The 26,454-nt window shown below is 41.7% G+C and overlaps 1 protein-coding gene across 4 annotated transcripts in view; it reads right to left on the bottom strand.

Annotated features, from left to right (window-relative positions):
- Positions 1–26,454, bottom strand: part of MGLL (monoglyceride lipase) — a 121,869-nt gene that overhangs the window by 77,958 nt on the left and 17,457 nt on the right. For all 4 annotated transcript variants that reach the window (XM_061618371.1, XM_061618369.1, XM_061618370.1 and 1 more), the window contains exon 3: positions 17,620–17,726. In XM_061618371.1, coding sequence (XP_061474355.1) covers positions 17,620–17,726 — 107 coding nt within the window. The remainder of the gene's footprint in view (positions 1–17,619; positions 17,727–26,454) is intronic.

Below are 26,454 nucleotides of genomic sequence, written 5' to 3'. Positions count from 1 at the left end.
TCAATGCCATGCATAATTTGATACACTTCTATCATGTCTCCTCTGACCCGCCTTTTCTCTAAACTAAAAAGCCCCAAATGCTGCAACCTTTCCTCATAAGGGAGTCGCTCCATCCCCTTGATCATTCTGGTTGCCCTCTTCTGAACCTTTTCCAACTCTATAATATCCTTTTTGAGATGAGGCGACCAGAACTGTACACAGTATTCCAAATGCGGCCGCACCATAGATTTATACAACGGCATTATGATATTGGCTGTTTTATTTTCAATACCTTTCCTAATTATTGCTAGCATGGAATTTGCCTTTTTCACAGCTGCCGCACACTGGGTCGACATTTTCATCGTGCTGTCCACTACAACCCCGAGGTCTCTCTCCTGGTCGGTCACCGCCAGTTCAGACCCCATGAGCGTATATGTGAAATTCAGATTTTTTGCTCCAATATGCATAATTTTACACTTGTTTATATTGAATTGCATTTGCCATTTTTCCGCCCATTCACTCAGTTTGGAGAGGTCTTTTTGGAGCTCTTCGCAATCCCTTTTTGTTTTAACAACCCTGAACAATTTAGTGTCGTCAGCAAACTTGGCCACTTCACTGCTCACTCCTAATTCTAGGTCATTAATGAACAAGTTGAAAAGTACAGGTCCCAATACCGATCCTTGAGGGACTCCACTTTCTACAGCCCTCCACTGGGAGAACTGTCCGTTTATTCCTACTCTCTGCTTTCTGCTTCTTAACCAATTCCTTATCCACAAGAGGACCTCTCCTCTTATTCCATGACTGCTAAGCTTCCTCAGAAGCCTTTGGTGAGGTACCTTGTCAAACGCTTTTTGAAAGTCTAAGTACACTATGTCCACTGGATCACCTCTATCTATATGCTTGTTGACACTCTCAAAGAATTCTAATAGGTTACTGAGACAGGACTTTCCCTTGCAGAAGCCATGCTGGCTCTGCTTCAGCAAGGCTTGTTCTTCTATGCGCTTAGTTAATCTAGCTTTAATAATACTTTCTACCAGTTTTCCAGGGACAGAAGTTAAGCTAACTGGCCTGTAATTTCCGGGATCCTCTCTGGATCCCTTTTTGAAGATTGGCGTTACATTTGCCACTTTCCAGTCCTCAGGCACGGAGGAGGACCCGAGGGACAAGTTACATATTTTAGTTAGCAGATCAGCAATTTCACCTTTGAGTTCTTTGAGAACTCTCGGGTGGATGCCATCCGGGCCCGGTGATTTGTCAGTTTTTATATTGTCCATTAAGCTTAGAACTTCCTCTCTCGTTACCACTATTTGTCTTAGTTCCTCAGAATCCCTTCCTGCAAATGTTAGTTCAGGTTCAGGGATCTGCCCTATATCTTCCACTGTGAAGACAGATGCAAAGAATTCATTTAGCTTCTCTGCAATCTCCTTATCGTTCTTTAGTACACCTTTGACTCCCTTATCATCCAAGGGTCCAATTGTCTCCCTAGATGGTCTCCTGCTTTGAATGTATTTATAGAATTTTTTGTTGTTGGTTTTTATGTTCTTAGCAATGTGCTCCTCAAAATCTTTTTTAGCATCCCTTATTGTCTTCTTGCATTTCTTTTGCCAGAGTTTTTCTTTTTTATTTTCTTCATTCGGACAAGACTTCCATTTTCTGAAGGAAGACTTTTTGCCTCTAAGAGCTTCCTTGACTTTGCTCGTTAACCATGCTGGCATCTTCTTGGCCCTGGCGGTACCTTTTCTGATCTGCGGTATGCACTCCAGTTGAGCTTCTAATATAGTGTTTTTAAACAACTTCCAAGCATTTTTGGGTGATGTGACCCTCTGGACTTTGTTTTTCAGCTTTCTTTTTACCAATCCCCTCATTTTTGTGAAGTTTCCTCTTTTGAAGTCAAATGTGACCGTGTTGGATTTTCTTGGCAATTGGCCAGTTACATGTATGTTTTATTTAATAGCACTGTGGTCACTGCTCCCAATCGGTTCAACAACACTTACATCTCGCACCAGGTCCTGGTCCCCACTGAGGATTAAGTCCAGGGTTGCCGTCCCTCTGGTCGGTTCCATGACCAACTGGTCTAGGGAATAGTCATTTAGAATATCTAGAAACTTTGCTTCTTTGTCATGACTGGAACACATATGCAGCCAGTCTATGTCCGGGTAGTTGAAGTCACCCATTACTACCACATTTCCTAGTTTGGATGCTTCCTCAATTTCATATCTCATCTCAAGGTCTCCCTGAGCATTTTGATCAGGGGGACGATAGATCGTTCCCAGCATTAAGTCCCTCCTGGGGCACGGTATCACCACCCACAACGATTCTGTGGAGGAGTCTGCCTCTTTTGGGGTTTCGAGCTTGCTGGATTCAATGCCTTCTTTCACGTATAGAGCGACTCCGCCACCAATACGTCCTTCCCTGTCCTTCCGATATAGTTTATATCCAGGGATAACCGTATCCCACTGGTTTTCTCCATTCCACCAGGTCTCCGTTATGCTCACTATATCAATGCTCTTCTCTAAGACCAAGCACTCCAGTTCTCCCATCTTAGTTCGGAGGCTCCTAGCATTAGCGTACAGGCACTTGTAAGCAGTGTCTCTCTTCAAGTGTCTTTGGCACTTGTGGTTAGGCCTGTGGTAATTTTGCTCTTCTGAATTTATATCCTGTGCCCCTGCTCTCACAATGCCTACTTCTAGGCCTACCCCTTTTAAAATTTCATCATTTCTTTGGTTTTTATCCCAGGGGGGAGGTTTATTCCGAACCGGACCTTTCTCAGCTCCTGTCGGGTTTCCCCCCTCAGTCAGTTTAAAAGCTGCTCTGCTACCTTTTTAATTTTAAGTGCCAGCAGTCTGGTTCCATTCTGGTTCAAGTGGAGCCCGTCCCTTTTGTACAGGCCCGGCTTGTCCCAAAATGTTCCCCAGTGCCTAACAAATCCGAACCCTTCCACCCGACACCATCGTCTCATCCACGCATTGAGACTGCAAAGCTGGGCCTGTCTGACTGGTCCTGCGCGTGGAACCGGTAGCATTTCAGAGAAAGCCACCTTGGAGGTCCTGGCTTTCAGCATCCTACCTAGCAACCTAAATTTTGCTTCCAGGACCTCACGGCTGCATTTCCCCATGTCGTTGGTGCCAACGTGCACCACGACCACTGACTCCTTCCCAGCACTGTCTACCAAACTATCTAAACAACGGGCGATATCCGCAACCTTCGCACCAGGCAGGCAAAACACCTTGCGGTCTACACGCCCATCACACACCCCACTGTCTATGTTCCTAATGATCGAATCACCCACTACAAGGATCCCTCCACCCCCTGGAGATATATCCTCGGCACGAGAGGATAGCTGCTCATCCCCCAAGGAATGGGTCCCTTCTAAGGGATCGTTTCCCTCTTCCTCAGCTGGATGCTCTCCTTCCCCGAGACCATCGTTCTCCATGATAGCAGGAGAGCTATCATCGTTGGAGTGGGACACAGCTATAACGTCCCTGAAGGCCTCCTCCACACACCTCTCTGCCTCTCTCAGCTTTTCCAGGTCCGCCACCTTGGCCTCAAGGAAATGAAGTCGTTCCCGGAGAGCCAGGAGCTCATTGCACCGAGAGCACACCCACGACTTCTGTCCAACAGGCAGATAGTCGTACATGCTGCAGGCGGTGCAAAACACTGGAAAGCCCCCACACCCCTGCTGGCTTCTTACCTGCATAGTTTTGTTTAAGGTTTATTACGTCAATGGGTTGGAGACTGAGGTTTAGTTGAGGTCAGGGAACAGACGGGCAGAGTGGGGGGCCCTGGCCTCCTCGCCCTGCTGCCGAACTCGCTCTGCTGCTTAACTCGCCTTGACGCTTTGTCAGCTGGGGCTCCCTCTAGCTCGTGGAGCAGGCTGTGATGCAGGGCATGAAGAAATGCCTCAATCATGTCTTAGCAGACCCATCTAGCCCCAAAGATTATAAAAAGATGTTGAGAAAAGTCAGACCATCACTAGTTTGAATGAAGGATTTTGTATCTTCTGCCTTTGGAGGTGGTGTTTGCAATCCTCTAATCCAAAGCACCAGAGGTCTGGTTTTCTCAATGGGTTCTCAATGGGTTTCTCAATGCAGTTCAATTAGAGTTTGCAGGATACAACAGTAGCAGCCAATACAGATAAAACTGAGCAAGGTCTATGAAGCTGGAAGTGCACAAGCTCTCACATGGGTTTAGCTACAAGTTATGTCAGGAACAAGGCAATGGAGAAAGGATGGTGCTGAGAAAAGTAATTCTAATATGAGATCATGACATGAAGCTTTATCACAAGTCTCATGGATAATAGTTCAGGCAAGAAACTGAACACATTATCTCTTCCATGCCATTTGAGTGAAGCAACAAAACACCTGCTGTCATATGCCTATTTTGATCCCTATCAGTATCGCCTGACCAGAGCGTGGTCTCCCTGCCTGATCAGAGTTTATCAGAATGCAGCCAAGTAAGCCTTGTTCCTATACATCCTCCATTATCATAATATATGAATTGCCTTGATACATCAGATCAAGATTCATCTAGTTCAGCATTCTTTTTTCCAGCAGCCATCTAGGGGCTGCCAGATGTTCCCAAGAGGGCACATGATGATGGCCATTGCCAGCTGTTTGCCCCCAGCATCTGGTAATCAGAGGTATACAACCTCTGAATAGGGGGATTCAATTTAGCTATCACGGCTAATAGTCATTGATAGAGCTATCCTCCTTCATTTTGTCAAATCCTTATTTTTAAAAGCTGTCTATGGCTATCAACACTGCTGAATAGGAATTGGGAGAAATTCAATTCAGTTCAGTTAAAGCAGAATTTGAAATTCACACTTTCTGAAATAACATGAGAACTGAAAAACAGCCTTCCTTCAAAATTTGCACTCATGTGAATTTTGCAATGCAGTTCTTCAACCAATCAATTTTTACAAAAATGCATATATTAGGTGAAAGTGTGCATTATTTATTTATTTATTTATTTATTAAATTTATTAGTCGCCCATCTGGCTGGTTTACCAGCCACTCTGGGCGACGTACAACATAAAAACATATAATTCACATTAAAACCTTAAAATTCCAACAATAAGACTAAAACCTAACCCGCCCCAAAAGCCTGCCTGAAGAGCCAGGTTTTCAAGGTCCGGCGGAAGCTCATAATGGAGGGGGCGTGGCGGATGTCCTTTGGGAGGGAGTTCCACAAAGTGGGTGCCACGATTGATAAAGCCCTCTCCCTAGTTCTCAGCAGTCTAGCTGTTTTAACTAAACATAAAATGAGTATGAGAAAATAACATACAAAATGCATTATATCAGGAGAAACTGCTGGCAAAAATGTGTACGTTAGTTAAAACTGCATACAAAACTGTGTTAGGAGAAAATGAAAAATGAAAATGGAAGTGGACTGCAAGTTGATTCTGACTTATGGAGACCCTATGAATGGGGTTTCATGGTCAGCGGTATTCAGAGGTGGTTTACCATTGCCTCCCTCTGAGACTGAGAGGCAGTGACTGGCCCAAGGTCACCCACGGAGCTTCATGGCTGTGTGGGGATTCGAACCCTGGTCTCCCAGGTCATAGTCCAACACTCTAACCACTACACCACACTGGCACTAAAATGCTGAAGAATTTTCATGAGATTTTTTTAAAAAAACACAAATTGCTGCAGAAATGTGGAGAACTGAATTTAACATTGGAAAAATGAGAAATGGAGAGAACCAAAATTGACAGATTCTTCCATCCTTACTGCGGAAACAAACCATTGAATTTCAGGATGGGTTTGTGCACAGCATCTTGCATGAGCAGCACTGAAATGAAGCACATTCCTTGGCATTCTGATTACCCTCTCTTCTTCTTGTAACTGGGTTGGGACGACCCCATGCAAAGAGGCAACTCCTGCAAACTCTAGATATAGATACTGTTGACAGCAGGGAAAATGGACAGAATTATTTGGGTTGATACTAGAACTCAGTCATTCAAGAAAGCTGAATAGTGGGAGATTCAGGACAGACAAGATGAAGTAGTTCTTCACACAACACATAAACAATAGAATTCACCACTACATGTTGTGGTGATGGCTGCCAAACTGGGCAACTTTAAAAGAGTAGAGAAAATCATGGAAGATGAATATATCAGTAGCTACTGGTTCTGTATTACCTCCAGGATCAGAGGCATACAACAACAAGAGAGAACGACAAGCCTGCTTGTGGGCTTCCCATAGGCTGGGTACTATGGGAACAGAGTGATGGCATGGATGGGATCCAGCAGGGCTCTTCTTCTTGTGAGCAGCAGGAGTGCAATGCTGAAAACTGTATGAACACATGGGCTGTCAGCAATGGAAAGTGCAGACATCATCTCAATGTATTCTGTATATTTTATTCTGTACAAGCAACACAGCAATGATAACTAGACCTCTAAAAAGATTTGTCGCTTTCTATGCTTCTCTTGGGATGGGGGAACAAGCCAAAATGTCCACAAAGATTCAGGAATCCAACTGGAGCATCAAGCTGTTGACCACAATATTTATTCTGTTGTAGTTGTTTATTTGACTTTTCAGGCTAGGAGGCAGCTGTCAGTCAATAACACAATTTCTCCCGTGCCTATTCCTCACCCATCACTACAATTCTCAAGAAACTTGAGTTAGCTGGAGCACATCTCACTTAGCATGCACAAAGAGATCCAGATGAGAATGTTTATTTTCAATGAACTACTCCTGAATTTAAAAAAGAGTGTATTCTAATGAATGTCTTCTTGGATGACTGAGGTTTGGATAACAGGGAACCAACTGCATTGGGAAATTACTAGATGTTTTTCTCTAGCATTTTTAAATACAATATTTGATTTCCCTTTTCCCCACAAACCAACCTGACCATACTAGAAATTAATCTCTTCAAAACCTCTTCAAGAATGACACAGCTAGCCATTCTTCTTTCCTTCCCATCCCCCCCCCAAGAACAAAGGTAGTCCTTTTAACCTTTTCTTCTAAATCAGCCATTTCAAATGCTACACCCCAGTATGGCAAATTTGCTCTGTTCAAAGTGAAACTCTAAGCATGATTTCTATGTAGTAGAGAGTTGCTGGGTCTGGCATTTAAGTTTCACCTTACCTCTCTCTGCAACAGATGCCACATTACGGGGGAGAGTTAAGCTCCCTGTTTTAGCATACAGAAATTTAAGGTTCAGAGATGAGTCTTAGGCATATTAGGTTTGGAAAATACATTTCCTTTGCTTAACAGAACTTAATCAAACATCACAAAGAGAACATGAATGAAACTGGTCAATAACATAGAAGTAATATAAAATACAATTGCTATTGTTACAATATTAAGATACTGATGTAGAGCTGAGAACCCCTATTAAATCTTAATTACCTGAATCAGCAAGGCTATCTAGGACACAAGCAAAGGTGACAGAGGCCTCTCAAGAAGGAGGGAGATGCTGAAAGGAAGGGATATTTATACTAAATTTTTCCTTTGAAGATGATAAATTTATGATGCATTCCTAAACTTAATTGCTAACTTTTTTAATTATCAAGGAAAAACAACCCTACATTCCACAAAAATATCCAGCTACATGAAAGAGGTTGATAAGTCATACACCACAATAACATACATTGCAACTTCTGCAACAATTTTGATTAAACATAGTCTATTATCATCAAAGCGAAGTAATTGTTGCCACATCTGAAAGAACTACATCAAATACATAACAATTCTATTTTATTATCAAAACCCAGATTATAATATAAGAATGTGTGTGGATCACATCTGGGCATTATAAATGTATACATTTTAAAAACAGCACTCACTGGGAGCACAACTTAAAATCTGTAAATGTGGATTGATTGAGTCTGGCCAATTCAAGCTTGTCTTTTTGTAACAGGGGACACAGGTGTAGTGCTTCAAGATAAGGAATGGGTAGTAGTGATGTAACAGTCTGGTTTACAAAGATGGTCTGTCTGCGAAGGTCATAACAAAAATAGAAAGATGCCTTCTATTCTTAGTATAATGATTTGAATTGAGCTACATTCGGGTAAGGAAAATCTTGAACAAAATAATCAGCTACATGGCCTGGTCCAACATCTCTGGAACCAGTCAAAATGGGTGCAGAAGTGGATATATTTGCTGCACCAGTATACTGCTAAAAGGCTTCTCTGCTTTCTGCAACAATGGCCCTTTGAAAAGTCTCAAGATCAGAATTTTGCCGCTGCTGAAAAATCCCAAATATTTTAAAATACTGTTCTGCTTTTTTTTGACACAAAATGAAACAGAAAAGTCTTTGTTAACGAAAGGGCTCTTTCCTGGGGAATGCAAAACACCAATGTCAGAACAGGAACTCTCTGGAGGAAAAAAATATGCACTTCAGTCGCAAAAAACTTAAAAGGCTTCTGAATAATAGGAAAGAAACAGCCTTTCCTTTTCCTTTTATCTGACCTTACAGTGAATGGAAAACAACATTGATCTTTTGGTCCTTTATGTTATACCGAAATATGTAATGCTGGAAAGCACCGTCTTCCCCGTCTGGCTTTTGCTCTGTAGAATTAACTTCTATACCAGAGATGGGGAACCTTTTTCAGCCCAAGGGCCACATTCCCTTCTGGACAACCTTCTGGGGGCCATATGCTAGCTGTGGGCTGGGTCAGAGGCAAAAGAGGCCAGTGCAACAAATGTAAATTTTACACTTTATACAGTAGGCTACATTCACACACCCCTCTTTATCCTCCATCCAGGCAACCAAAGGACATTATTATAGTTCAAGACCAGGCAAAAATAATGAAGGAGGGCGCAAATAAGGGCCAGTGAGGGCTGTGGCCTGGGCAAAGGAGGTGAGGCTGGGAAAGAGATGCGACTTGGGGAGAGTCCTGAGGGCCAGATAAAGAGGCCAGGAGGGCCACATTTGGCCTCTGGGCCTAAGGGTTTGCCTCTCTGTTCTAAAGCGAACTGCTAGGGATGGAGATTCACAGGGTTACTTCTTCGCCTTTGATGGTAACTTTTAGCATTTTAGCACTCCGTGACTATGTCCCTTCGCATCAGGGGGCCAAGAAGCATCTGGTTATGTTTCATTACTGATTACCTGCCATTATCAAGAGCAGATGTTGGACTTTTGACAACACTAAATTTCGCTTGGCTTTCACCAAGGAGCAGGTGCCAGTAAAATGTTGCAGTGAGAGAAATCTTTACTACTTGTTTTGAATCCTTTTTTCCAATCTGTAAATATTCAAAGTTATAAGGCAGGTTCAAAAAAATATTGAAATAAATAATCAGGCTACAGCAGACAAATTAGATATGGTACATAGCCATGTGTATTGTTCCTCTGAAATATAGTGGTTAGAGTGTTGGACTAGGACCTGGGAGGCCGGGCTCAAATCCCTACTCAGCCATGGAACTCATTGGGTGATCTTGCACCAGTCACTATCTCTCAGCCTAACCTACCTCACAGGGCTGTTGTGAGGGAGAGGACCATGTCTGTACAATACCTTGAGCTCCTTAGGGGAAAGGTGGGATATAAATGTAATTATAAATAAATAAAAATAATTTTAAAACCAAAAGCACCCTCAAGAGGCTGTGAGCTTGAGTAGAACAGCTTAATCCTTTCCCTTCCAACCTCTAACTCAAAATTAGGAGATTTGAAAGGAGTTTAAGAGTAAAGCAACTCCTCCTTCCTTTTACCTCTCATGGGGAGGGGCTTTTCCTGATTTAAAAGGGCTGCCAGGTCACAGTTACAACATCTTTGCACACAACCAGTGGTACAGCTAGGTAATTTTAAACCCTCCACTTAGCAGCCTTATGGGAGACTCCCTTTAAGACAGCTGTGTGTATTACTTCAGTTGTGAAGTACACAATTTATATTTCTCTTCTCTCCCTACTGCTTACCATGAAATCCCTATTTATAGGGTAGCCATAAGTCGGGATCGACTTGAAAGCAGTCCATTTCATTTTTTCTCTCCCTACTGCCATTCCACGCTTTACAACTGCTTCTACTTTCTGATAGGTTAGAGCAATAAACAAATACAAAACAGATTGCCAAACCTGATTTAAAACAACAACAACACTATAATACTTTGAGCATGAGCAGTTTCACATTTTAAATCATAGCACCATCATGACTACAGGAAGAAAATGGGCTTTGCTTCTGCTGCCCTGACACGAAACACATTTACTTGGGAATAAGCACCATTTTCTTGTAGAAAAAAAATAAATAGCAAAAATGAAATGAGCATCTGTACACATGTACATGCCTGGCTGGCCCCTCTCTACAACTTGTTTTTAAAGTAAGAACAAAGAAATTACGATGGGGCACCCAGTTTTAGACACTGTGTTCCCTGGCATACCCATAACAGCTCAGGTGCTGACACGGGTCTTGTTTTCAGCTGCCTCTCTCTTTGGGTGATAATTTGGGGATTCCTTGGGCTGTGAGGTCTTGCACTTCCAGCCCTAGTATACCACTGCATGCAACATGTAGTTTGGGTCTCATCAATGAAGTTCCATGGGTGGCCCTGCAAAGTCGCAATAACTCAGCCTAGCCTACCTATAGTGCTGCTGTAAATATAAAATGAGACAATTTCACAAAACACCATTTGGAGCTTTTTGGATGCAAATGTGATATTTTTTTTAAAAATGCCAAGAAATCTTTCTGTCATACAAGGGAATGGGAAACCCCTGTGAACTCAGATCTCCATGCATGAAATTAGAGCCCTGCCCTTATCCTTATCCAGAGATCTCTTGCTAGCCAAAGAGTCTCCAGGGACCTATGGACACTTGCACCTTGAAGGACTTCGTTCAGTTCAAGGGAGGGTGCTACTCTCCATATGGATTCTTTTGCCTTTCCACTTTGACGTGACATTAGTTTCATCTGTGTAAAGTGGTAGGATTAATATAATCCCTTCCCCACGAGATTCTGTCTATAATCCAAATGAACTCCTGATCAAACAAACACCACTCTCATAACTTCAGGATGATATAAGTCAGTATGTGATTCTCAGATCTGTTTGCTATTTTGCGGGGCCCTAAATTGTGCCACTCCAATATTAAGACTGATGTGCGAATGACATAATTACATTTATATCCTGCCTTACTTCAAGGCTTTTCCCCAGCCAGGCAATGCCCAGACTCAGACCTGCTTAGCTTCAGGAAGTAGCCTCAGACCATGCCTTTCTGCCCTGGATTTGTTTTTGCTAGGAGTTGAAGGCATCTGTGAGAAGAGGTGTTTTGATACACCAGCTTTCACATGGAATGGACTGCCTTCAAGTCAATCCCGACCTATGGCAACCCTATGAATAGAGATTTCATGGTAAGCAGTATTCAGAGGGGGTTTACCATTGCCTCCCTCTGTGGTTTCACACTTGGAGAGTGGGGCAAAAAGCCCAGAAAATATTACATCAGTACTGGGGGCCCCAAACTGTGGAAGAACATTAAGAGAACAGATCAGTGATGTAAGGGCTTGCAAGGATGTTACAGCTTAGAAGAGAAAAGATGACTATGTAAAGAAATTCAGAATTAAGGCCCAGCTTCAAATAAACCCAAATATTTGAACATATGGAAGTGAGGAACAAAGTCATCCAAGGAACATTAACTTCGCCAATTGCAGTGAACCTCAGAAGAAACCCAGAAATTTGGAAACCACATTATTTAGACATATAACAAGGATCCTCACTGCACTGAGCAAAAATAAGTTTGAGATGACTCCTTTAGAGTTGTGTGTGTGTGTTTTAAAAATCTGAAAGGAACTGTGAAGCACATACACGGCAAAATGAAGCAATGTTGATCCATTTTCTTCTGCATGACTCTTCAATATGGGAAAATCTTTTTACTACACAGAAGGCTTTGGTGACACATCCAAAAACATCTCCAAGAGTAGAATGCCTGGATAATGCATCCTGACTCACAGAAACTAACTGAATGGAACAGCTTTACCAGGTGCAAACTGTTAATGGAGTATACTGGAAACTGTGAACTCAAAGGGATTTTTTGAGTGTATTTTTAAAGCATCTTTGGCTAAAGAACTATTCATTATTCTCTAGCCTATTCAAGATATTCAAGAGATACAGAGGGAACACACCCCTTATCATGCAGTGCAGTACAAGCCTCTTTGATTCTATTTTTCACCCTCCCAAGTTTCCAGATTTGCCATTTTCTCCAAAGTATTTCCTGTAAAGTATATCCTCTAAAGCACTCATCTTTTTTTGGTTTAAATATATACTATATATCATGGGGGACATGTGTTTTTCAAACTGAAGATGAAGAATCAAAAGCATAAACATAGAGGTCACACAAGTAGTAACAACATGCCCAAACTCAGAAGAAGTTCTCTGAAACCCTGGCAAACAATTGCCTTGGGTGCAGGTGTGTCCACAGTTCCTTTAAGGGCTAATTCAAAAAGTTATGTTTCCCCGCGTAGAAGGCCTTGAAATAATTCCACATGGCAGTACTGGAGCCAAACCATGTGCATCCTACACAGATGCAGCCAATCATGAAGTGAGAATCTGTTCACATTCCTGGATCCATGCAACAGACCCAGTCAACGTGGTAAGAAGCTTAGAAATATTATGGTTCCAGCATGGAGTCTGCTATGCAGAAGCATTTTTCAAGGGTCTCCCAGCACTTCACAGCAGCATCTTCATAAAGCCACAAAACACACTGGTCTCACACCCTCCAGTTGTTTCTTCTCTACACCCCCAATCATCCCACTCCTCCCCCAATTGCCCTTGGCCATTCTTTCCTCATCCACCAGCTAGACTATCTGAGCTATTCCTTTCTCCTTCATGCTAGCACTTGCCCCAAAGAGCTTCTGAGAAAGGCTCCTTGTCCACGTGTGCTGCAGAGGCTACAAAGAAAAAGGGAGAAAGTAGGCCAATACCACGTCCCCTACAGCATACCAAAAAAAAAAAAAAAAGTACTGCCTTCAATTCGATTCTGACTTATGGCAACCCTAGGGTTTTCATGAGGCTGAGAGGCAGTGACTAGCTCAAGGTCACCCAGTGAGCTTCATGGCTATGTGGAGATTTGAACCCTGGTCTCCCAGGTTGTAGTCCAACACCTTAACCACTGCACCACACTGGCTCTCATACAAGGAACCTTCTTTTAACTGTATGTCAGTTGGCTTCTTGGAACCAGCCTGAAAGGCCAATCCCCTGGGTGAAAATCCTGCTGAGGCAGTGTGTGTGTATGTGGAGGGTGTATGTGTGTCATGCAATTTCTCCAAACTTCTGAAAGGTGAACCTTCTCTTCAGGAAAATGAGCCCTCCTGGTGTAGCCTGGACAGGTTAAACAGACTCTAGGACAGTTAGAATTTGTGAAAAAGAGGTGACATGTAGTGCAATCCTAAGCATGTCTACTCAGAAGCAAGTTCCAACAGGGCTTATTCCCTATTTTATTTTTAATGTAAGTTTCTATCCTGCCCTTCCTTCCAAACGAAGCCAGGGCATCAAAAGCAAAGGAGCAAAACAAAACTCCTAGTAATGGTGCCTAGGATTATATAGTAAATTACACTTATTTTCTGCTGAAGTGCAATTCAGCTTTAAACCTGATCAAAAGCTTTCAGAACGGACAGAAGCATTTCTGGTGAGCCACGTTACTTCTCCTTCTTTCCACAGATGCAGGACAAAGAGCACCCTTCCTTTCTTCTGTCCTTTTGAGTAAAAATGTCTTATTGGTTCCCATCCAGAGCTCTGGAATTGGGAGCTTCCTCCTCTAGCCTTCCTTTCTAAGCTCTTGCACAAATGCCAGGCATGGGAGCCCAGGAAGCTGACTTATATAGAGACAGACCATTGGTCCACCTAGTTCAGTGTTGTCTATACACTGACTGGCAGTGGCTCTCCAGGGTTTCGGGCAGCCCTGCTTGGAAATGCTAGGGATGGAGCCTTGGGCCTTTGCAGACAAAGTCTGTGTTCTGCCGCTGAGCTGCAATCCTTCCCTTTAAGGCATGCTTAGTCTGGCAACTCAGCCACATCTCTTTGCAATAGTGCAGAGGTTAAAATGTTGAAGTCCATCCATTTAATGCCCTTTTATCTAGCATCACAAAAGACCTATAAAGGACTATATTCTTGTAACAGATTTTGGATCTCTCATTAGTATGAACTTTCCTCACCTTTTGACAACCACTTGGGCAAGATGTGAACAGTTCTATACAGAAAAGAATGATGTTAGTAGAGGCATACAATGAGTTAGCCCCCTGGTGAAACGAGCAGCTTGACGGGTGGTTATTTCCGGCTCCTGACAAATTAGGCCAGATACCTCCAGCGTCAGTTTAAGATCCTATTTCCAAGATTTTTGCGGGAGTTGTCCCATTAATAGACTGAACAATGCCAGGGCCAAAGTACACATTTCATGGAATTTTGTTTTGAGAAGAACCTAAAACTACAGGCAATGAAAATGATGAACACACAAAAACAATACAAAATTATAGCAATGGCTACAATCCTTAGTATATCAAAACACGAGCCACATCACTCTCTTTAAAAAAAAGACCACCACATGGCGGAGAGGGGTTTAATCTTTCTTCCACCCCTTAGGGGTTTCTTGCTGAAAATCACAACCTAAAACTCCTACTTCTCCCCAAAGGTGTTACACCTAGACAGGGGGGTGAATTTTTTGCAAGAAAACTGCAGTGGTAGGGACTGGGCCCTGTCCCATCCATGTCATGGTCCAATTTGCACCTACGGCTGATTTTTCTAAATAATATTTGAGTTAAAAATGCTTTTAATGTATGTGTAGTTTGGCCCTCAAGTTGGGAGAAATGTTTTTAAAAACCTCCTCAAATAGTGTTCAACTAAATATATAAAGTTTATAACAACAAAAACAAATACCTTGATGTATGAACAATGGGCAAAAAGAGAAATGCTTATATATAACAAATACCAACCAAAGTATACCAAATAGCAGGATGGTTTCAACCAAATATAGATCTTCAGTATAGAATCAATATGCTGGCCTTTTTTTTGTCTTTGAGCTTTTGGTGATGTTCCAGAGTAGTTTAGATTTGGGACTATGTTAAGGTTTTCAGTAGTGGTTAAACTTGCCCTTTGCATGGGCATGACAGCTGTTTTTAGTGGTAATGCCACTGGTACTCGGTTATTATTTGGCATGTTAGGCTAAGAAATTTGGTTTACTCTGTTTATCTGTATATGTGAGAATTTGTTGGACGCTATTATACCACTGAAGACGACAATATTTGGTCAAAACATGTTTGATATTTGTTATACATCGGCATTTGTCCATTGTTCATGCATAAAGGCAGGAGTGCCAACAGGCAGGGGTGGCAGAACTGACCTCCCTGTCACCTCATCTCTCTTCCTCCTGGTAAGCTGTAGTGATGCTGGTGCCTGGAGGCCAGGTGTGCACTGTCTCCCTCCTTGCTGGCCACTCCTGCTTTCATGCAATGTATAACAAATGCATATCACTGTCCATAGCATTTCTCCTGGTCTCCATTCAGAGTTGGGGACTTGAAAAGACCCTCAGATTTTTGGATGATTGACTGGATATTGTTAAAGCCTTGAAAATACCAACTTTAATTTTTTTTTAAAAAGCAAAATTAAGCAACTTTCAAGCCCTCATGATTGAAGAGATAAATCTGCATATGCAATGGCAAAATCCTACAATGCAGTCCTCATAGACCTAGCAACTTCTAAGGAGAGACAGAGTGACAAGACACAGAGAAAACAAAGACTTCACAAGGCATTTCCTGATGGATCACAAAACAGAATGTGTATATCATTCAAAACACAATACCCACCGTTAAGTGTCATTAATGGGGGGGGGGGAGAAATACATTCAACCCTGGATGCAACTCAAGTGCACACTCCCAGATGGTCATTAGGAAGAACTACGAACTTAATTGCTCAAGCTGCATGGCTTCAGCATTCAGCTGTCTAATGAAATAATTGGGTTTTCCTGGCAAGACAAACATGGGGACAGGGTAATCCATGCACCTTCCTTAAACTTGCTGAAACAGATGAGGATTTTCCCAGAAAACTGTGGGGTATGTCAGAAAAAATTAAATATTGGGTGGGCAGGGAAAATGGAACAAATGTAAGTAGAGGGGAGTGGGTCACTCTTGTGTGAATTTAAAATGATACAGGGAGAGCACACTATAGTTGTTGGCTGTGACCCACTCACCCTCATTTGCTTGTTCTGATTAACAAGCCAAGTGGAAGAACTTTGGAAGGAAGCAAAATTTGGATGTGTGGAAGAAAATCCTTAATAATCTTGCCATTTTGAAAGGGGGGGGGAAGGAAGCAGCTAAAAGTGACAGTGTTTTGTTTTCTTAATTGTTGAAGGCACTATGGCTCTATAGCAGGAGTGGGAAGAAGGTAGATCAGGATTTTCTGTTAGATCCATGGGTGTTTGCAGCAGATTGGCAATGGTCTCCAAGTCTGAATTGTTTAACAACAACCTAAAACTGCACTGCTAAAATGAAGAAAGCCAACGAAGGGTGGACTTCTGTGTAAAAGGATTGTGAGCTCAGTACAATTCTATACTGAAAAAGGATTCCTAGGCGAGGGGGCACCCTGTGCTTTAATTCAAACTGTACATAATTTGCACATCACTTTTGTAGTTAGATCTTGGGATTCTGGTAAAAAACAAAGTAGGTCTAACAGGCCTAAAGGCTGCCCTCCTCTGCACTAGAGACAGATTCCTTAGTTTCATCAAAGTGTCCCCTCCCCTCTCCCCCTACAACCTACTCAGGGCTCCTGCTGGGAGAAAGGGCGGGATATAAATCAAATAATAAATAAATAATAAATAATACTCAGAAAGGCTTTTATGCAACTGAGAGCCAGAACGCATTTTCAAGACAAGAACATGTTTCATGGAGAGTAGGTCTAACTGAAGATAGATCTATCAATGGCTATTAGCCATGCCAATGCTATGGAATATGGTCTAGAAGCAATATGCCTCTGAATACCAGCTGCTGGACAGCAACAGAGAGTATTATTCATGCCCTGCTTGTGGGATTCCCAGAAGATGCCTCTGGTTGCTTGCTATCAGAAACAGGATGCTGCATTACATGGACCTTTGGTCTCTTCATACATTCTTATGACAGAAGCGTACCCCTTTTCCTCCAGAAATACCACCAGTGTCTCCAACCAGTTAGAATTATGGTACAGCAGCAGTGACAACAAGATGAAGGGCAAAAAGGCAAGAAAACAGAAACCATATCTACGCTGAAGAACCCAACTGTCTTATGCACCAAAACTCTTTTTATTTTATTACATTTATACCCACCTTCCTTCTGTCATGGAACCCTGTACATGTGGTTCTCAGGCAGATACCCGTTCAGGCACTGACCCAGACCTTCTTAGCTTCAGTAACATGGTGGCCTCATGTTCCTTCAGACCAGACCCTCACCATATTCCCAGAGGACCAACATCATTAGAAAATGTTCTCTGTATTGCACTCTCTCCCCCTGGGGCCACAAAACCTCAAGTAAAGTTTACACTGTAAACAACATTCCAAACCATCCTCATATTTGATCATCTGTATAAGCAACTGCACTACGTATTCATTTGACATTCAAACAAGATAATGCAGATAGGTGAAACCACACTGGCTGTCTTACCACAGCTCAGAATTAAATTACTGTCTCTGTTCCTAAGCACCGAAGAGCTTTTGACTTGATCTTTTTGCTATCTCAATCACACACTGGTCTTTCAATGGCACTCACCGTGGTCATGAGCAAATACAAAAAAGTTGATTCCCATCAACATCTGGGCCAAGTCATCATAGCGGCAACAGTGTTCTCCAGCACCGTGAGCAACAAACACCAGGCCCCTAAATGGAGCAACAAAATAGAAAGCATAAATTTAGAAACCAGGAAACAGAAAGGCAAATGAGCTGTGGGTTAAAAAAAGATTAAAAAATATCAGTACTGTTATTTACAAGGGCTGTTTTGAAGCACAATGTAGCTTGGGATCCAGACATTTATTGAACTGCCTTCTCTCACATTAGTCTACCCATTTACTGTGTTAGGTGCCCTGCCTTCTTCATTTATTTATAAAAATAATGAATCTCAACACGATGTACAAATTAAAATAATAAAAACCACACCAATATAAATAAAATGCAACTGATAATATGGCATGTGGCAACTAGAAAGACAGGCTTTTTGGTGACAGCCCCTTGTCTTTAGAATGTCCTCCCCAGGCAGACTTATCTGGCACCAATGCTGATGTCCTTCAGATACAAAGAAAAGATGCTGTCATTCTCCCAGACATTTTAAGAACTCTTGGAATTTCTGGTTTTCTTTTTCCTTTTATGTAGTTGTGGCAGGCAGTAACTACCAGCGGCGCAACACGAGCAGCCACTGCACTGTGCCGCACTGACCTTCCTGTTAGCTCCCCCTCTCAATAACTGGCAGCGACACCTGAAGTTGGGAAGCCAGGGAAGCCACACAGCGCCACCAGCTGCTACTGGAGATAGGGATTGCTGCTCTTGTTCAACATGATGGTTTCTGACATTGTTATGTTTTTTAATGGTGCTGTGTTTTTTTAACATACATACTTCAGGCTGTTAGCTGCCTGATACCAAATGTGTGGAATATAAATGGAAAATGAATAAATAAGTGTTTGGATGTGAAAGGGGTTAGGTTAAGTTGTTTGGAAAATTGAAAGCAGCTACACTGACACATACTGAGACGTGAGAAAATGCACGCATAAGGTATGAATAAAATATTAATTAATTAATTAATTAATTACACTGCCCTTCATCACTATGAATACCAGGGCGGTAAACAAAAGGGCATGATGCCAAGATAAAATACAAAATCCAATCAGAACAAAAGAATCAATAAAATACATAGTAAAAGAGTTTGAAAAAATAAAACAGACTAGCAGCATAGCTAACAAGTAAAATGCCAGGACAAATTAAAAGGTTTTAATCACAGCGACTGTAGCATTGGCACCAGTTGCACCTCTAAGGGGGGAGGGTATGCCACAAGGCTCTCTCCCTTGTTGCCCCATAATGCTCCTACCCTGGCAAAAGTACTCAGGGTGTAACCTCATTTGACAATATCAAGGCACAGTTAGGTTGTTACAGGGAGAGGGGATCCTTTAGGTATTTGGTCCCAAGCCATTTAGGCTTTAAAGGAAAGCACCAGCATCTTGCATTGGATTTGGAAGCAAACAGGTAAACAGCACAGCTCTTTTAAAATCAGTGTGAATACAATTCTATCTGATCATACCAATTAAAATTTTGCCTGCTACATTGTGCACTACTTGTAGCTTCTGTGGCATCTTCAAGGGCAGCCCTATGTGCAGTGCATTACAGTAATCCCATTGGGAGTTACCAGACTGTGGATCTCCTTGGCCAGGCTTTCCCTGTTCTGGAATGGTTATCACTGGAGAACCAGCTGATGCTGACAAAGGCACTCCTTAGCAATGATGCCATTTATGCCTCAAGGAACAATGGTGGATCAAGAAGCACCCTTTGCTCTTTCAGAGGGAGCACAATCCCATCTAAAACAAGTTGCACACCCATTTCTCAGACATGAGAACCATCCATCCACAGTGTCTTTGTCTTGTCAGATTCAACTTCTATTTATTGGCCCTCATCCAGCGCATTACTGGACATTGCTTTAGCACCTGCCCAGCCTCACCTGACTCCAATGACAGGGAGAAAGAGAGCTGAGATACTGAGTTCAGTATAGTGATGACACCTCACTCCAAGCCCTGCCAAAGCTGTTTCATATATGTGTTGAAAATGATGAGGGACAAGATGGGATTAGGAAGTAGAATCATGCACAGGACCCCACAGCTCAAGGGCCATAGGGTCAAACAGAACCACCTCACTGCTTCTTTCTGAAACCAATCCTGCAGGTAGGAACAGTATCACTCTATTATTGTGCCTCCTATACCAGCAAGATACCATCCATGGCTGTTGTTATCAAAAGCCACTGAGAGGTCAAGGAGAACTGACAGGTTTGTGTTCCTCCATCTCTCTTCCAACAGAGGTCACCACTGGGGCAACCAGGGCTACTTTGGTGCCAAACCCAAGGCTGAATCCAGTTTGAAATGGATCTAAATAATCTGCTTCATCCTAAAGTATCCAACGCCACCTCCCTCTTGAGTATCTTGCCCAAAAATGGGATATTAGAGCATGGGCAATAGTTGTTACAATCTCCCAGAATGGCACACAACTGCCTCAGAGCATCTAATATAGGCGTGAGAGCTCACTGATAAGTGGAATTCTCTTTTCATTGGTTGCTGCTTTGTAACCATGCTACAGCAGCACTGCATCCATTCAAAACAACTGTGAAAGCGTAAGCATTGTGTAGTAGGCCTGCACAATTTGTTACTCACCAAACTGAATGCAGACTATTGACCGTATATGCTGACCAACCTTCTGCTTTGTTTTGTTTTTTACCTTGGCTATGTTTACCATGGTGGGTCAGGCTTACAAAATTGGATACATGTTTCTAAGGTTATCTAAGAGTCATTCTGAGTATCATTGCCAAAGGAACACATCCATCTTGTGGACTCTGCAAAATCCCACTAACAACAGTGCTTCTTCTGCAAAGTTCTTTTCATCTCCAGATATTGCAATTCTGTTAGCAAGACACTCTGAAATTGACACAATCCAAGAACTACCGGCACAGGCAACATCAAAAGCTTCTCTTGCGCTTGCCAGAATCATGCACATTTTTAAAAGCCCTCTTTTAAGTAACAGAGCCAAAATAGCTCTCTGTAAAGCCTGAAAACTGGCTCTGCATGAATGACATGCAATTGCTACATACTGAATTAAAACCACAAACGTGGCCAGGAGACAGCAAATCTTGAAGACTGCAATTTTAAACATGCTGGCTTGGAAAAAAATTGAACTGAATCCAATGGAGTAAATGGATTTCTGACTGATGTGCCAATGACATGCCTAAGTTTAAGCAAGTGAGTAGGACGACATTCTGCTGAACCTAGCAATGTGATTAACATCACACAGGTGTCTTATACAACACACTATGGCTGTAGTATTAGCAGCAAGATGATGCAGTTGTTAGAATCTCAAATAAGTAATGCAAGTGATGTTTGGCGTGATGTGTGAAAGGCCCCCCACAATGGTATGTGTTTTTGAGCTTTCGCCACCACTACCACCAATATTATCTCTTAAGGTTTTACTATAAGACTACTGTGGAAAGAGAAGGAAGAGTCACCTTGTGGTGCAATTTTAAGACTGCCAAATCATCAGGAGGCAAAAAAACTGCCCTGACTTGTTCCTGGCCCCTTTTCAACAGATCTGGAGAAATCAACAGGTGAATTTTTTTAAACTGCTAAGAGAGATAAGCCTGATTACCTGAAAATAGCTGGGCAGTTCAACCTCATTTTGCAGGTAAAGGAGCAGGAGGGGGGAATAGCAGACAAAAGGCCTTGCCAACTGCACTTAGACCTGACTTGTAACTTTCCTTTTTCCTATGATAATTAAGAATGTTACCCAAAGAACCAAGCAGAAAAACATTCCAAAACTGAGAGACAGTAGATTTTTAAAAAATCTTATCAGGCTATCCAAAATATTAACATGGGTATGTGAGAGTTATTTTTTAAAAATGGAGTACTGATTTTTGTGGGTATATTTGCAAAGCTGCCCTAGTAAAGTAGTGAATCTAAACAAACCTTAGTGGGTATAAAAACATAAAACAAACCTGCCGGAGCAGGCCAATGGTCCATTTAGTCAAGCATTTTCTTCTTACAGTAGCCAACTTCCTGTAGGAAGTCCACAAGCAAGACTTGAATGCAAGAGCACTCTCCCCTCCTGCAGTTTCCAGCAACTGGTATTCTGAAGCATACTGCCTCTGACTATGGAGGCAGAACATAGCCATCTTGGCTGGCAGCCATTGATAGCTTTATCCTCCATGAATTTGTCTACTCCTCTTCTAAAGCCATCCAAGTTGGCTGTCACTGCCTCTTCTGGGAGTGAATTCCATAGCTTAACGATGTGCTGCGTGAAGCACTTTCTTTTATCTGTCCCGAATCTTCCAACATTCAACTTCATTGCATGTCCAGGACTTTCAGTGTTATGATAGAAGGAGAAAAACTTTTCTCTATCCACTTTCTCCATGCCATGCATAATTTTACACACTTCCATCATGTCACCTCTTACTCACCTTTTCTCTAAACTAAAAAGCCCAAATACTGCAACCTTTCCTCATGGGTGGTGGTGGTGGTGTCGCTCCATCCCCTTGATCATTGTGGTTGTCCCCTGATGAGCCTTTTCCAACTCTACCATATCCTTTTTGAGGTGAGGTGACCAGAACTGTACACAGTATTCCAAATACAGTCTCACCATAGATTTATACAACAGCATTATATTAGCAGGTTTACTTGCAGTGCCTTTCCTAATTATCCCTAGCATGGAATTAGCCTTTTTCACAGCTGCCACACCCACTGGATTCCATAGGAAAAACTGGATCTTACATCCAGATAATCAGAAAAAATTCAGATATGCTCCAGCAGCCCTACTAAGGCTGCTTAATTCACATGGAACGTTACTCCTCCTATGTCTGATAGTAGGGATGTCGAGAATTCTGTCAGAAATGGGAGCAAAAATTGCCACAAGTTACATTTTTATTTGAGATCAGGAATGGAAATCACCCAAGTAAATGTGAGCAGTATTTGCTATCATTTTTTTAGTCTACACGTTATGTAAATAATTATTTTCTGCATTGTTTTTGATATTTCCCTTCCACTGAAATTATGTTTGTTTCAACCATAGTGAGACAAATAATGTGTTAGTGAAAGCTGAACTGTAGTGTAATGGAAACAATGCTGATGCAACAAGCACAGGACATGATGGAAATTGCTGCCTCCTTGCATTCCTAACTGATAATTTAGCAACTATGCAGAGAATGCTGAAAACACATCCACATAGTGGTGGCTCCACATGGTTACTGTACATGTAGGAGCTGTTTACAGTGTGGAATGGTCCCGCTAGACAGAGAATATCTGCATATTCATGGCACAGGATAGCACAGGGAAATGCTACAAAATCAGGGTCATCTGCATGTTATGTTGTCACACACCAAAGCAGCCAAGATTCCTGTTTCCATCAGTGGCCAGGCAGATACCTCCAAGAAGCCCACATGTAGTACATGAAGGCAGCAGTCCATTTCCTCCCCTCCTTGTTTGCTCCTAGCAACTGGTATACAAAGATATATTGCCTCTGTATGTGGAGGTTTCAGTTAACTATCATAGCTAACAGCAACTACCTGACCTATCTTCCATACATTTGTCCAATACTCTTTTAAAGAGAATGCCCATCACCACATATAATCCATTATGATCTGAATGCAGCCATACCATAGATTGATATACATGCATTACAATACTGATTGTTTTCAACTCCTTTCCTAATAATCCCCAACATACATGCACAATTTATGTCCAAAATAGGGATGTTAGCAAGCTAGTCGGTGGGGGGAGGGTAGGCTAGAGTGCTTATCATTTAAGCTTATGAATATGCTACATTGTGTGAGGAAAATGCCAGAACCTCTTTTATTTGAAAGGTTTCACTGCAATAACTAGACCAGTTCTAAAATAGCATTGCTGACATATGCAGTTTAAACACCTGAAAATCCCTCCAGAAATATGAAGAAAATTAATCTAATAAAAACTGGAGATTGATTTTGAAGCAAACTCACATTGTAACTTGACCAAATAGCCTGAGGGTTCACTGCAGAAGTTGATCTAGACTCAATTCATACACTTATCTTTGTGGCACAATTGTCAGGACAGATATGTTTGCTTGTTACTGGCTCCCAAGCCATATCCACAACATACGTTTTCATCACATGGGCCAACTGAGCTGTGTGGGTACTTTATACACTAACAAGGATGAAGAGTGTGACACTGGTGTGGGAAGTATCTACATGTTCTAGGCTATTACTTCTGTAAAGTGGGAACCAGCCACAAGGAAACAGTTCTGCAGTAGCAACCAGATTACTACATCAACATCTGAATTTCAGCTTAGGGCCAAAATACAGCCGAAATACAAGCCCAGTGACATCAACCCCCATTTCCCAGTAATGATTTGTTGAAGACGAAAGGTGAGGTGATATCATTGTAGTCAGCATCCCTCTGATCCTCCACGTTTCATAGCTGCTTAGTTTCAAATGGTTGGGCCATACTTTTCAAATACTGCTCACTGTGAAGGGCATGAAACATTCTCTCCACCATGAGTGAGAGAGAGCAGAAGGACAGAGGCATAATCAAGTGAGATTCTGAAAAAATGGTTAAAGGACAATGGGTAGACTTCAGAATGAACTGCAATATGAAAATATGGGATGCCTCCAATTAAGATGTGACTTATTCAGGCAGCATACCCAGGTACAACTTCCTATTGAATTCTGAGGTTTAACTGTGCATAGCAGAGTTTCCATAAGAACTTAAGAAGAGCCTGTTGGATCAGGCCAGTGACCCATCTAGTTCAGCATCATGTTCTCACAGTGGCCAACCAGATACTTATGGGAAGCCCACAAACAGGCCCTGAGTGCATGAACCACCTTCTGTGGTTTCTAGCAACTGGTATTCGGAGCATACTGCCTCCAACAGTGGAGACAGAACATATCCATCAGCGTTAGTAGCCATTTATAACCTTATTCTCTATGAATTTGTCAAACCCTCTTTCAAAACCATCCAAGTTGGTGGTCTTCACTGCCTACGTACTGTGTGAATGAGTACTAACTATGTACTGTGTGAAGGACTACTTTCTTTTATCTGTGCTGAATCTTCCAACATTTTGCTTCATTGGATGTCCAGTTCTAGTGCTATATGAGAGGGAGAATTCCAAAACATCTCTTGAGTTTGAACTACACAAGATCAATTTTCTCTACCTCTGCATTTATATTTCTTCAAGTATCAAGTCTTCCACAGCTACTGTATCTTCAAGCAGAATAAACACCTTAGTGAATATGAACTAGCGATATCTGGAGTAATAACAGTTATAGTACTACATAAACTACCAATGTCTGTGGTCAGAGTACTGAATCCTTTTTTTCATAGTGGTATCACATGAAACCAAGATACAATCTTGAAATTATATGTGATATTTCAAGTAATGATTTATTTCCAAAGACAAAGGCAGTTATGCATTTTTAAATTCCTAGAGATTAAGCACATTAATCGTGCATATAAACTGTCCTCTCAGCACATACAAAAACCTATATTTCAGCACTGACTGCACAGCTACACTTTGTGACTCTGCTGTGAAAGGAGGCAGGAAAGGCCATGAGGACCTTCTCTGCTGTGACTGCTTTAGTGTCAGAAGGAAAGCACAAGCCTAGGGTCCTGAGCATGATCAAATCATTTTGTGCTCCATATTTAACACGCATGCATACGTGCACACTCTTTAAACACGAAACATAGAAGTAAAAAATAAACATTGAAATATAACATACAGTGATCCTGCTATTAGCAAAACATATGCTTTAAGGGCTGAGTCATGGTTTCATGTTGGTTTAAAGAATGCAACTGATTTGGCAGTTATTTTTGCTTTCACTAGATAATATGTTAGTCCACAGCTGATTTATAGTTAACTCGGTCTGATCCTTAAAGGCTGGCAAATAGATTGGGTAATCCACAGCTGTGTAATTTTTTATAGCTACCTAAATTATGTAAACTGCTTAGAGATTTTTATGATTCAGCAGTATATAGATCCTGTTAAATAAATAAATAAACAAATAAAACTATGACAGTAAGATCTCTTATCAGGAAATAAATCTAGTCAAATTCAGCAGGAATTACATCTACGTAAGTGCATCTAGGCTCAGGCTGGTAGTGGTATCATGTGTATATATATATATATATATATATATATATATATCATTATTTACTCGGCCTTTTCTCAGATCTTCAGTATTGACCGTAACGGTTAATAGTGAGAACTCTATGCTCTTCATTCATATCATATGAAAAAAGCAGTTAAGAGCCCAAAGGGAAATGGATTTGTTGCGCTAGATGTTCTGTCTCATGGCTTTACTGCAAGGGGAGGTCCCTGGCATGATGGCATGAGAGGGCCTTACCTATAGCAACACCCAAGTTGTAGAATCCCCTCCATTTGGAGATAAGACAGACATCATTGTTATTTGATTTTCAGCACCGTCAAAAAACACACTTTTTCATCCAGGCTTTTGGTATGGGGGGCATGGGGAGCTGAGGACATGCTCCACTAGCTACTAGTGATCATCAGCTGCAATCTTATTATATTGTTATTTGCTGTACTTTAGCTGATGTTTGAGTTATTTAAATTTTTATTGTATGGGTTTATAGTGTGTTAAGATATAACCCGCCCTGGGATCAATGGAACTGATGAAGGACAGAATGCAAATTGAACAAACAAACAAACAAACAATTATCTTAAACTGTTTCTTGACATAGAGAGCTACATCAAGGTTACAGAAAGAATCCTATACTTCTTTATTCTATGTTAATTAATCTGGAAAAACTAAGAAGACAGACCCAAAAGATAGGCAGATCCAAGCTAGAACAAGCAGCAGTAAGATGCAAAATGCCCCCATACT

Source organism: Rhineura floridana, chromosome 3, assembly GCF_030035675.1.
Source record: "Rhineura floridana isolate rRhiFlo1 chromosome 3, rRhiFlo1.hap2, whole genome shotgun sequence".
Taxonomy (NCBI): Eukaryota; Metazoa; Chordata; class Lepidosauria; order Squamata; family Rhineuridae; genus Rhineura; species Rhineura floridana.
Note: the sequence above shows the minus strand (reverse complement) of the source record. Positions and strands in the feature narration are given on the sequence as shown.